We start from the raw sequence: 12,744 nt of genomic DNA on the forward strand, positions 1-12,744 counted from the left end.
TCACTTATAATTACTTATAATTTCTAAGCCCAAGTGAAGTTTTTAAATGTAGTGCTATAGTGGAAAGCACATGATATGAGGTCGGTAGACCTGGGATGCAATCTTAGGTTAGCCACTTACTAGCTGGATAGATGGTTTCATCTCTCTGGACTTCAGCTTTGTCATAAGTAAAATGAGAATAGTAACATTCACCTTACAGAGTTGATGTGAGGATTAAATAACACGTATCAAGCACATACAAAGGGGATGGTATATATAAGGTCTTATACAGTATCTATATGGTATATACCAGGGTATTATATGAGAAAAAGTCAAGTACTGAAACCCCACAAATTGATAGGTTTCTTAATAATTGCTAGCTTTTTCATGGAAATAGATTTAGAAGGCTTATCAGATCAGAGCTCCAAGCTTCTTGATTATGTCTATTATTAAAATTCTCATTCTCATAATACTGAATTCCATAGGTTTATGTACCTGTGACTGTTGCAAGGAGAAGGCTGTTTAGCTTTCCACTAAGCCATAGAGAATTCCATGGATAAGGCTGCCTCTCACTGATGAACGAATTAGTAGCATTTTTCAAGAGTTGGAATGTTAGGATGATGGCTTTTGCCTGTGAGTGGTATATGTGTAGGTTATTAACTGACACAGTGAAGTCAGGCAAAAGAACCTATTTGTAATCTATATCATTTCAGAGGCCTGAAATGCACCAGCAGAGTTTATAATTCACAGTACAAAAAAATAGCCTGAATGGGCTGTATGGCTGTTTGGGGATACCCTGGGATCTTTTACCCCAAGTTAATAGTCTGATTATAAACAATACAAGAGTGAAGAACTTAACAACTTGTTCACCAGTGTGAGGACATATTCTTTCTCTAGATCTACTCTCAAGGCTGCCTCTTAGCTATCTAGGTGGCTATTGTATGAGTCGCCTTCAGAATACTGACCTGTCTGAGAGATGAAGGAAATGTGAAAACTGCTATGTTTCCGTTTCCACTGCAAGAGATGATGAGCCTTCAGGATAATCTGTAAGGATAAAAAGTGAAGGTGATCAAATGCCTTTCTCTTGTATGGGTGGGTGTTCATTCACTGGCATGTTTCCTTCTTGTTCAATACCTGAAGGCAGCAGACATCTGCAACTGTCTAAAGACGGGTGTCCTACAATGAACCATTTGTTATCGCTCCAGACATTCAAATTCTAAAAGTAGCCAGCCTGCTCTACTATGAAGATTATTTGATCTATGATAACTGGCTGGTATTTGACTTAAATAGCTGTAATGACAACTCAACATTATCTGGTTTTAATGGAATGTTTTGTGTCTTGCTACTGGCAGAATTATCCTGTCTTGCTGTTATTTCACTAGATATAATTGAAATAGCTACTACAGTACTTTAGGTGTTGGGGTGTTTTTAAAAGGGAATGCGGTATCTAGAAAATAAGAGGTTTTGGAATCAGTAAGAAGTATTATTTATGGTACAAATGTTTTTGTTTCCAATCCCTCACCTTTTGGGATAACAAAAACATTCTGAATCAGCTTGCTTAATGTGTAAATAATCACTCTCCTTGTACACCCTGCACAATAATGTAATAGGCACTTTGAGATTAAAAAAAAAAGTTGATAGAGATCATCCCTTAGTTTCTGCTTAGTACATTCTCTTTTATGAGGTCAAAGTGGCATTTAGGGTGCGTCCATACTGGAGACCTGGGGTCCCTAAAAGTAGAGGCTACCCAGGGTGGGTTACCATTGCCATAGCAGGATAGCAAACTCTGACACCATTATATCTACCAGACAAATTCCAGAGACAAGGCTGCTTTCTTTTAGGAAAAGTTTCCTCAAAACTTTCATCACTTTAGCTCATATGCTTTTCCCTTCTATTGATATACTCAGTATGTAAGCATCACTAACAATCACCCATTGAACCTTGTGTACCACACAGTATCTATTGGGTTGTTGGAAAAGTCATGATGTAATTTTTTCTATGTTTTTGAAGCAAAAAATGTGTTATGACTTTTCTGACAACCCAATAGCACAGAGCTAAGAATGCACTAGGTATAAGGTATATAATTGCTAACATCACCTTCATGGCAACAGGCATAAATTTTGTGTTAGACTTAAGAGCTTTCTAATACTCCCTATAATTGCAAATTTCTTGATAGTAAAAGCCACCTTTTATTTATCTTTCTGTCCCTCCACAACACTGTATACTCTCAGGAAATGCTTTCTTAACTGAACTGACTGATTGGAGACTTGCAATATTTCAGGGACTACAGCAATCCAGAGTTCAGTGCTGGAAAACAGAGGTAATAAAGTAAAATAAACATTGATGATATTATTGCATGAGGTAAGTTTTCCAGGAGCTGAGGACATGGCCACTCCATTGTTTTGTAGAAATATAGAGAATAAGTCACTTAGAAAATGCCCAGCTACCCAAAAAAGTAGTGCCTTCCTAGCTCAGTGTACTATGTTTGATGCTTTCAGGACCTAGGATTATATTACTCTTGAGTAAAGAAAAATGACAAGTGTGAGAATAAGTTCATTAGAGTCTGGTTGTCAGAATGCTAAGAACAGAAAAGATGTTGCAACTGGGTCTACTTAGAGAGAATAAAGAAATCGTAAGTTTATAGTGGCCTCTAGTACATTTCTTCAAAAACAACCATTTGGTGAAAGATATCATGAATAGGTTATTCAGTTTGACTTCTGACTCCTCAGTCTCAGACGGGATCACAGAACAATATACCTTAGAGATGAAGACAGCTTAGAGATACAGAATTGAAACTGAGGTCCAAGAAGAAGGAACTTTCCAAAAGTCATATATTTAATTGGGGAAGAATGTGGAAATGATCCTCATACTAGAGCTTAATTCATGTTTTCCCATTATTCCATTTCTGGTGTGAGAGGTACAGGAACTGAGATAATTTTCTTTTAAGTGTTCTGTTTTTCTAAAAAAAAAAAAAAAAAATAGGCTTGTAAACTGAAAAGTAAGGGCAAAGAAGAGACACTAGGTGGTAGAGCGGTTAAGGGTTTGGACTTTGGCACCAGATTCTGACACGTACTCACTAGCTGTGCAACTTTGGACTTCCCTGTGCTTGAACTGCCTCATCTTTAAAATGGAGTTATTTAATATTTACAACTGACAAAGTGATTATGACTCTTAAATGTGGCAATGCCCATAAATCACCTGCCACAAAATAGATTCAACTGCTGTAAGTTGTACCCTTGAAGTCAATCTAATAATCATTTCTATGCAAAATTATTTTGCTAGAAAATACCAAAATGAAGGTGATAAGGTCTCTAGGACTTCAAGGAGCTCCCAACTAGCTACAGTTCCAAATCTTTGCTGATGATATGTTACTTTCTTCATACTTGTGACTTTCTTCATAACTTCTGCTTCCTCATTCCTTGTTACCAATCCAAATCCTATCTAATCTTTAAGTCTTCAATTTCATCTCCTTTGTAAAGCTTTTATAACCAGCCCAGAAAGTTAGAACAGCTCTCTCCTTTGAAGTCCTGTAGCACAAACCTTATGGTTCTACTCATTTATTCAGTAACATACCCTGCATTGTGTTTTGTTAGGCAATTTTTCATGTATGTGTCTTATCTTCCCAAGTAAATTAAAAAAATGTTAGTTTCTCTCTCCCCACACTTTTTAATATATATTCTTGGTCAAAGAGCCAGACAATCTACCTCAGAATGGTACTGCCTCACATCTGTAAGACTGAGAGAAAATAGGCTTTTGGGGGGGAAAAATCACTGACCTAATTACCCCAAATGTGTAATCAGAAAGATATGTCTCATGGGAAGGTCAGGTTGCTAAGGTGTTAGTATAGACTTATGTATCTTGTAATTCCATATAGAAAGCTGGTAACGAATTGACTAGAATGAAGGAATCTTTATATTTGGCCCTCAAAGAATATATACTTTGTGCCCCGATCACAAAAAAACAAATAGGGCAACACAAATGCCTGGGAAGCAAAAAATATCTGAACACAGGATGGAAAAACTAATAGAGAACAACAGACATTCTGGGACATATATAAAGGATACAGAAATAGAGGATCTACAATGACTTTAAAACAATACTAAAAATTCTAAATGAGCTACTGGAAGGTAGGTGAAAAACTGACAGGCAAGTTCAAGATCTTGGTAAGGAGATCCAGGGGAGAAAAAGAATTCTTCAATGAAGAGATTGAAAATATTAAAAGAACACACACAGAAGACTGAATGAGATGAAGGTAAATACAGAAAGTTCGTTAAAATAGAATTAAACTGGCAGAGGTGAGAATTTCAGAAAAAAAGAAAGAAACAAGATTTAGGAAAAATGAGGAAACTACGAGAAATATCAGACTCAATTAGAAGAGGAAATATAGGATGATGAGTGTTCCAGAAGGTGAAGAGTGAGAGAAGGGATCCCTTGGGCCTCCCTGGAGGTGGCAAGGGGTTAAGCACAGCACTATGAAGCTGTCCGCAGCCTCCGCAGCACAAGTTGGATCCCTGGCCTTCCAGGAGCTACCCACATGGCGCAGCAGACCTCTCATCTAGCCTGCTGCTCCCCTCAGCAGTGTATTTCAGTCAATCCACCTGTTCTGTCCCCCACTCTATCTCTGAAATCCTATCACCCACCCCGTACCTCTGGCCTGTACCCCACTTCTTGTATGCATAAATAAATAAATTTTAAAAAAAGTGATAATCAGGGAGAAAGAGGGATACTACAGAATGATCAAGGGAATAATTTGTTAAGAAGACATAACTGTTATTCATATTAATATATATATATATCACCTGGGAGCATCTAGCTATAAAAGCAACAAGTAACAAACCTAAAACAATATATGGACAAAAATATAATTATTGTTGGAGAACTCAACAAACCACTGACAGAAAGTTAGATTACCCACACAGAAAATCTACAGGGAAATACTATCTACAAGTATTGGACCTGATGGACTTGATGGTCATTTACAGAGCTTTCCATCACATATGCAAGTCAAGTGCACATGGAACATCTCAAGAATAGATCATACACTGGCACACAAAACATGTCTCAGAAAATACATGAAAACAGAAATTATATCAAACATCTTCTCAGAAATTTACAAACTAGGAATCCCAGAATAAATCAAAACATGTGGAGACTAAATAAAATGCTTCTGAACAACACCTGGGTCAATGGAGAAATCAAAAATTATCTGGAGACTAAAGTAAAAGGAGACAAGCTATTAGATCCCATGAGAGTCTTTAAAAGTAGTGCTACAAGGGAAGTTCCTAACAATATAGGCCCACATATAAAAGAAGAAAAATCTCAAATGCACAATCTAACTCTACAACTGAAGGAACTAGAAAAAAAATCCAAAAATCACTACAAGAAAGGGAGTAAATAAAAGCACAAATAAATGAAATAGAAAACAAGAAGAGTATAAAAGGTCAATGAAACCTAAAGCTGGTTCTAAAAAACAAACAAAATCAACAATCTAGGCTTACTAAAAAGAGAAAATTAAAATACAGAAATGAAAGAGGCAAAATTATAACTGGTGCTACAGAAATAAAAAGAATCATAAGAAACTTTATGACCTCTTTGCAAACAAACTGAACAAATTAGAAGACATGGACACATCTTTACATTCAACAAACCTTACAAGACTGAACCAGGACGAAACAGACAATCCTAAGCACAGAAGTTTAAACAGTCCAATCCTAAGCACAGAAGTTGAAAGAGTAATTGAAAAAAAATCTCCCTAAGAACAAAAGCCCAGGACGAGATGGTTTCTTCAGTGAATTCTATTAAACCTTCAAAAAGGTCCTAATACATATCCTACTCAGACACTTCAAGAAAATTAAAAAACTCCCTAACACATTTTGTGAGGTCAACAGCATCCTGATCTTAAAAACAATACAAAAAGAAGTACAAAAAACAAATAGAAATATTACAAAAAAAGAAAACTATAGGCTGATATCCCTGATGAACATAGACATAATAATCCTCAATGAAATCCTGGCAAAACAAGATAGTAACTTATTAACAGAATAAACCACCATGGTCAAAAAGTTTTCATCCCAGGGATACACGGCTGGTTCAACATACGCATAAATGCCATTCACCAGATCAACAAAAAGGAGGATGAAAATCACACAATTATTTCAAGAGATGCCTAAAAAGCATTTGACAAAATTCAAAATCCATTTATGATTAAAAAAAGTCAACAAAATGCATATAAATGGAACTTTCTAAATGAAATAAGAGTTATATATCACAAACCCACAGCCACCATCATATTGAATGGTGCAAAAGTGAAGGCATTTCTGCTAAGATCAGGAACAAGACAAGGATGTCCACTGTCACCAGTATAGTTCAACATAGTATTAGAAGTCCTAACCAGAGCAATTTGGAAGAACAAGACATAAAAGGAATCTAAATAGGAAAAGAAGAAGTGAAACTATGATTATTCACAGATGACTTAGTATACATAGGGAACTTAAAAGACTACCAAAAATTAATAGAAATAATAAATGAATACAGTAAAGTGGCATGATACAAAGTCAATACACAAAATTCTGTTGCATTTCTATATGCAATGTATAATTTCATTTTATAATCACACCAAAAGGTATGAAATATCTGGCAGTAAATGTAACAAAGGATGTGAAAAATCTACACATCAAAAAATTAAAGGAAACAGGACACAAAGAAGTGGAAAGATATCATGTACTCATGGATGGAAGAATGAACATTAAAATGTCCATATTACAGCAAAATGCCTGTCGAAATCTCAATTGTATTTTCAAGGAAAGAGAACAATTATACAATTTATATGAAACCACAGAAGGCTCCAAGTAGTTAAAGCAATTCTGAGAGGAAAGAAGAAATATAGAGGTATCATATTCTCTGATTTGAACCCTATACTACACTGCAACAGTAAGCCAAAGAGTATGCTACTAGAACAAAACCAGAAACAGACCAATGGAATAGAAAGGTAAGAGATAAATCCACACAAATATAAAGAGTTAAACTTTGACAAAGGAGCCACAACTTTACAATTGAGAAAGGAAAGCCTGTTTAACAAATTGTTTGGCCAAAGTAAGTCAGAAGGACAAAGATAAATAACGGATAGTCTCACTTATATGTGGAACATAGAGAAACCAAACAGAAGGTTAAGAAAAAGTCAAAACTAGCAAGCTGATTATAGATCTGAGACATATAGCAAGGTAGGAGGTAGGAGGGCAGTCAAAATAGGGGAGGGAAGGACACAAGGGACTATAATAATGGTTCACAGGTGATATGGTGGCAGGAGAACTATGGGGGCTACTATTGTGTAAAAAAATAATTAAAAAATAAAAGTTAAAAAAACACAAAGTGTTGGGCAATATAGATAGCCACATATGAAAAAAAGGGGTATATGGCACAATAGCTTAACTTTCAGCTGCTATAAAAAATTCTCAGGATGACCCAATAATCTGATAGGAGAAAGATGGAAGACTAAAGTGCTACTTCCTTATTCTTCCTTTGACCCTCTGATTTTAGAAAAGTCGACTAGTGCATGTGTAGGCTTGATTCCATACACTCCCCCCCCCACATGTATTTAAACCTTTCTAAAAGTGAATGGGAATGAGATTTTAAAACAGAATCAATGGGTGAGTGACTCAGCAGGGAAAGGCAAGCTATTGCCATTGACTGAATTGACTCAAACAAAGCAGCACCAGTGATCAATTGGTAGGACTGTTTACAAGCATCACGGCATTGTTGATGTTTTCTGATTTATCTGATCAATTATAAATCATGGCATCACAAAGTGTATATGAAACCTTGCAAGCTGCCACTAATTCAAATTACCATCTATATTTATTAAAGAAGTCTGGCTATACCTGCCCTTCTCCTTTCAAAGGGCTTGGCATACTCATAATCTTTCCGGAAGCTATTTTTTATTATACCACATTGTTTCTTTTAACATGATCTTTATTAGTGCTTGGTCTGCTTGGTGGAGAAAAGACTTCCTTATGAGACTACTTACCTCGGTTCTCATCGTCATTGTCTTCCCAGGGCTCTTCATTTGCTAATAGTGGGTTCTGTGACTCATTCATAGACCTCATAGGGAAGGAGTGTCCATCACCAGGGCTGGTGGGGAAAGGAAGGCAGTGAGCTCTTGCAGCATTTTATAAAGATAATAAGCTTCTTAGCAACAGGAAGAGTTCTTAGGAAGATTTAAGCTATTTATCTTATTGCCTAAAGACATGGTAGAACAGGCATTTACAATAACATCAGTTAATAGCTGTAGTATTCTCAATCTCTACATATTGTTTGTATTGATCAGTGCTGGCTGTTTTTGCTTATAAGCAACTCTTTTTTTTTTTGCTTTTGTTTTTTTTTTCCTTTTTCATATTAATTTTTAAAAATTTTTTTACATCATTGTTCATTTGTAAACAATATTTGCTTCCCCCCACCCTATAAGCAACTCTTTAACTTGTTTCCCACTATGTCCATTATGGCAATATGCACACGAAGCAAGTTTTATAAATATTATTTAATGATATCCCCAATTTATATCACAGTCTTACTACCTTGATTTTAAATTTTCAAGAAAAATTAACATTCAAAATCACTGAATACAATGGAGATAAGTTTCTTTGAATTTGTGACAGGTAAAAATGTCTGAAGGTCCTGTTATTGGGCATATATGGCAGAAAGGTGATTAGGAGTGAAAGGTCCATGCAGGAGGCTGGAATGCAAAAACCCACCAGGTAGCCCATCTGGGAACAGGAATGCAGAAGCCTGCCTGGAGGACTCAGACAATGAGCCTCCCCCCTCCCACTACGAGTCTCTTCTCAGACAAAGAACCTCTACCTGCCCCACGAAACTAACCCCCCCCCCCCAACAAACTTTTTCCTGCCATAGGAGCCCAACTTCCCACCTGACCTCTCCTCACCCTATAAAACCCTGCTTCCCCCTAACAACGTGCATGGCTTCACTGACCCCCACCTTGCGTGCGTGAGGTCCACCCCGGGCGCAATAAACTTTCCCTTCCTTTGAGAAATTTAGCCTGGCTCTCCTTTTCTTTACCGCGCCGAACCTTTCAAGGAGTTGCGGCAAAGGGCCAAAAATGCCACATCTCCAAGGTACAGATCCTTGAGGCAATTATATGCCTGTGGGATTTACTTTGTATAAAACTACAACTAAATTAGGTCATGACCTAGGTTAACGTCTGGCTACTAACAGATGGATTAGAGGGAACTGAGGTGGCCCACTGCTAGAGTGGATTATTATTTGAACATTTGAGTTTATATATGTAAGGTAAGTAAAGTATCAGGCTTTTCTGCCCTCCTGCCATAAGGACTGATGATGGATCCCTGTGATCCTGAATGCATGCCTGATGGTGGGCACCTGGAGTAGAATGTGGGCATAGGTAGGTAGGTACACCTGGGCTAAGACTGGGCTTATAAGGGCGGTGTCATGGGATGCCAGCAGAACGAAAGGAAGAGAACTACTAGAATTGTTAGAGGGGAAAGGATGTCCTAAAGCTAATTCCATACAAGCTTTGTGGACTCCACCCCCACCCCAGGACAAAGCCAAAGACACTGGGAACTCCAAATCCCATCACCACCAAAGGGAAGGTGGCTGGGACCTGAGGGTGGGGTTAAGCAGCCAGGTGGATAGAAAAGGCAGATACGTGGGCTTTGGGGATCCCCCATTTTGGCTCTCCACCAGCTCGCAGCGTCCGGCCAGCTCTGGGAGTGCCTTTGGGTTTCCAGGTCGGCGGATCAGGTAGGATGCTTTGAAGACTTTATTTCCCTATTTTCTCCCCGAGTTGTACATTTTCCTTATTTCCTTTTCCCTTGTAAATAAACCTTTTATTAACCTTTTGTGTGTGTCTGTAGTGGAGTATTAATAAATCCTTTTTAAGCACGCGGGTGAGGACCCACAGCCACGCAACCCACTCAATATCGGGGCTGCCCTATAACAGCTGGCGCCCAACGTGGTTTCCAAGCTTCACCCGTGGTTGACCAGCCCAAAGTAATTTTTCTTGTGTTGGTCACCATAAAGCGCACTAGGTCTGCAGGACTCTCAGTGAAAATCTTTGTTTCACGTCTTAAAAAGTCTGTTCCCCGCCCCCTCCACCCCCAGCATCCAGCTCTTGTGGGTGTGGTTTTGACCCAAACGTGGCCTCAACCATGAACTTCAGCGGTTTTATCCCTAACTTGAGTTCTTTCAGTTTTTTTCTGGCCTTGAATTTAAGTAGCCTTTTTCCGTTAAATATTACCACCAGTTTGATAAGTGTAAATAATTGGATTAAAGAAGGAGAACAAGAGAGAATGAGACCACGAGGGAACACCGGAGAGCACAAGGAAAAGTGAAGACTTCCTGGGGGCTGGGGGCTGGCAAGCCTCCAAACCCCCCCCCATCCCCTCCCCACACCACTGCCTGCAGTGTACATGGTAAAATCCCAATAAAACCCTGAAAAAGCCACCCAGGGCTCGATGACTCTCTTTCACCCGTCTGCTCCAATCATAGAGATCCTGCTCCATCCCTTCCTGCCGCTACACCCCCCAAGGTGTAGTCCCCATAGAATTTACTTCACCAATACACCCGTGCACCATTACCTCAGTCCCCTGTGTTCCTCCTCCCCTGCAGGATGTTTCTGATTTATAATTGTTTTTGTTTTGTATTTTTGTACAATGCTGTCTTATTTGGTTCCCCTATATTCCTCCTATAAGTGAAACCATCCGATATTTTTCTTTTTCCTTCTGACTTATTTCACTGAGCATAATTTCTTCTAACTCCATCCTCGTTGCTACAGATGGCATGAGTTTATTTCTTTTGATTGCTGAGTAATATTCCATTGTGTATATATACTCCATCTTCTTGATCCAGTCATCTATTTTTGGGCATTTGGGTTGTTTCCAGGTTTTACCTATTGTAAATAGTGCTCCAATAAACATAGGGGTACAGGTGTTCTTTTGAATCAATGTTTTTGCATCCTTTGGGTAGATCCCTAGTAGTGGAATTGCAGGGTCATATGGTAGCTCCATTTTTAGTAGATGGAGGAATCTCCACACAGCTTTCCACAGTGGTTGGACCAGTTTGCACTCCCACCAGCAGTGCAGGAGAGTTCCTTTTTCTCCACACCCTCGCCAACATTTGTTGTTGCTAGTTTTTTTTTTAAAGATTTATTTATTTATCTATACAAGCACTGGGTACAGTGAGAAGTGTGGGAGGGTGAGAGAATCCACCAGAACCAGAGCGGAGAACAGAAGAGGCAGACTGATGAAACACACTGCTGAGGGGAGCAGAGGGCGTGGCAGGAGAGGTCTGTCGTGCCATGTGGGACCCTCGCCAGCAGCCGTGGATAGAACCTGCACTGCAGAGGCTGCAGGCAGCTTTGCAGCCCAGCGCTCAACACGCTGCACCACCAGGGGAGGCCCTGTTGCTAGTTTTTTTGATATGTGCCGTTCTTACTGGTATAAGATGGTATCTCAATGTGGTTTTGATTTGCATGATCATCATTTTTTAGAATAAGAATTTTATTGAGAGAGGTCTAGCAAGATGAAAGAAGAACAAAGGCACTGGGCTTGTCTCTTCAATATGCAACTAAATTGTAAATCAAAACCACAAAAACCTTTGTGGGGGAAATGGACCACCACAGCACACATGAGGAGTATCAGTACAGTAAAAATGGGTGAGAAAAACACTAAGTGAACTTTGTTTAGTAATAGTGATAATGGTGCAGTATTATCCATAAGAGAGAGGAGAAGCTGCTGTGTATTGCCCCCTGTAACTATTGACTCAGGCACATGCCAACACTGGGGATCCTGAAAACACTGCACTGGATAAGGGGGTGATGAAGCAAGCACCGGGATAGAGGGTGCATTGTTGAAGAGTGCAGGGTGGGGGGCACAGAATGAAGATTACTGGCTAGAGCACTAGTCTCTCAATACAGAACAGCTGAAGTGGGATCAGCAGGGAGAAGCAGGTTAGAGCACCTGGGTCTCCACAGAGAAGAGGCTACTACTTGAATCACTGGCTGAGATATAAAAAGCATCTGCCATTCTACACCTCAGAGCTAAAACCAAAACAAAACAAAAAAAAAAACCGAACAGGTTAGAGCTAGAGCACCTATCAATAACAGGAGCAATAACTGGAAAAGAAAGGAGAGCAATTCCTGGCCTGTGTCCCCATATCAGCTATAATCCATACCCAACACTGCATCTAGTGCTAACAGCCTACAGTGAATGTGGACAAAAGACTTTATAAGAATTAAGACCGAGAAGCTTGACCAGAGGAGGAAATAAATGTGGATCACCACCACACAACTCTGATATCCACGCACAATAGGACATTCAAATTCCTGAGCCTACTGAAGGTGATTCTTTATGTTCTACTGTCTCAATCCTCTTATATACCTACTACCCTTCACTAGAACAAGTCCTCAAATTATGTCAACAGATGCAAAACAACAGTCTAAAATTCCACCCCTATAAGACATAAAACATTAAAAATGATGAGGCAGAAAAATACATCACAAATATTGGAGCAAAATAACCCTGAAAGAGGTCCAACTCAGTGGAGCTGGGGAGCACGACAGAAGGGGAGTTCAGGACAATAATTCTGGTAATGTTTATGGAACATTCAAGAAAATAATTGAGGAAAAAAAAAGAAAATAATTGAGGATATGAAACAACAGAATAAAGATAAAGAAAATATGAGGCTGCTACAATTAGATATACAGAGCTAAGAAACACCATGTCTTAAAAATACAAT

At 38.8% G+C, this 12,744-nt stretch overlaps 1 protein-coding gene across 2 annotated transcripts in view; it reads right to left on the reverse strand.

Annotated features, from left to right (window-relative positions):
* Positions 1–976: 976 nt before the first annotated feature.
* ZDHHC15 (zDHHC palmitoyltransferase 15) overlaps positions 977–12,744 on the reverse strand; it is a gene marked incomplete at both ends in the record, with an annotated part of 101,142 nt that continues 89,374 nt past the window's right edge. For both annotated transcript variants that reach the window (XM_084259246.1, XM_084259245.1), the window contains 2 exons: positions 977–1,023; positions 8,003–8,106. In XM_084259246.1, the coding sequence (XP_084115372.1) occupies positions 977–1,023; positions 8,003–8,106 (151 nt within the window). The remainder of the gene's footprint in view (positions 1,024–8,002; positions 8,107–12,744) is intronic.

This window comes from Talpa europaea (genome assembly GCF_964194135.1).
Source record: "Talpa europaea genome assembly, chromosome: X".
In the NCBI taxonomy this organism is placed as follows: Eukaryota; Metazoa; Chordata; class Mammalia; order Eulipotyphla; family Talpidae; genus Talpa; species Talpa europaea.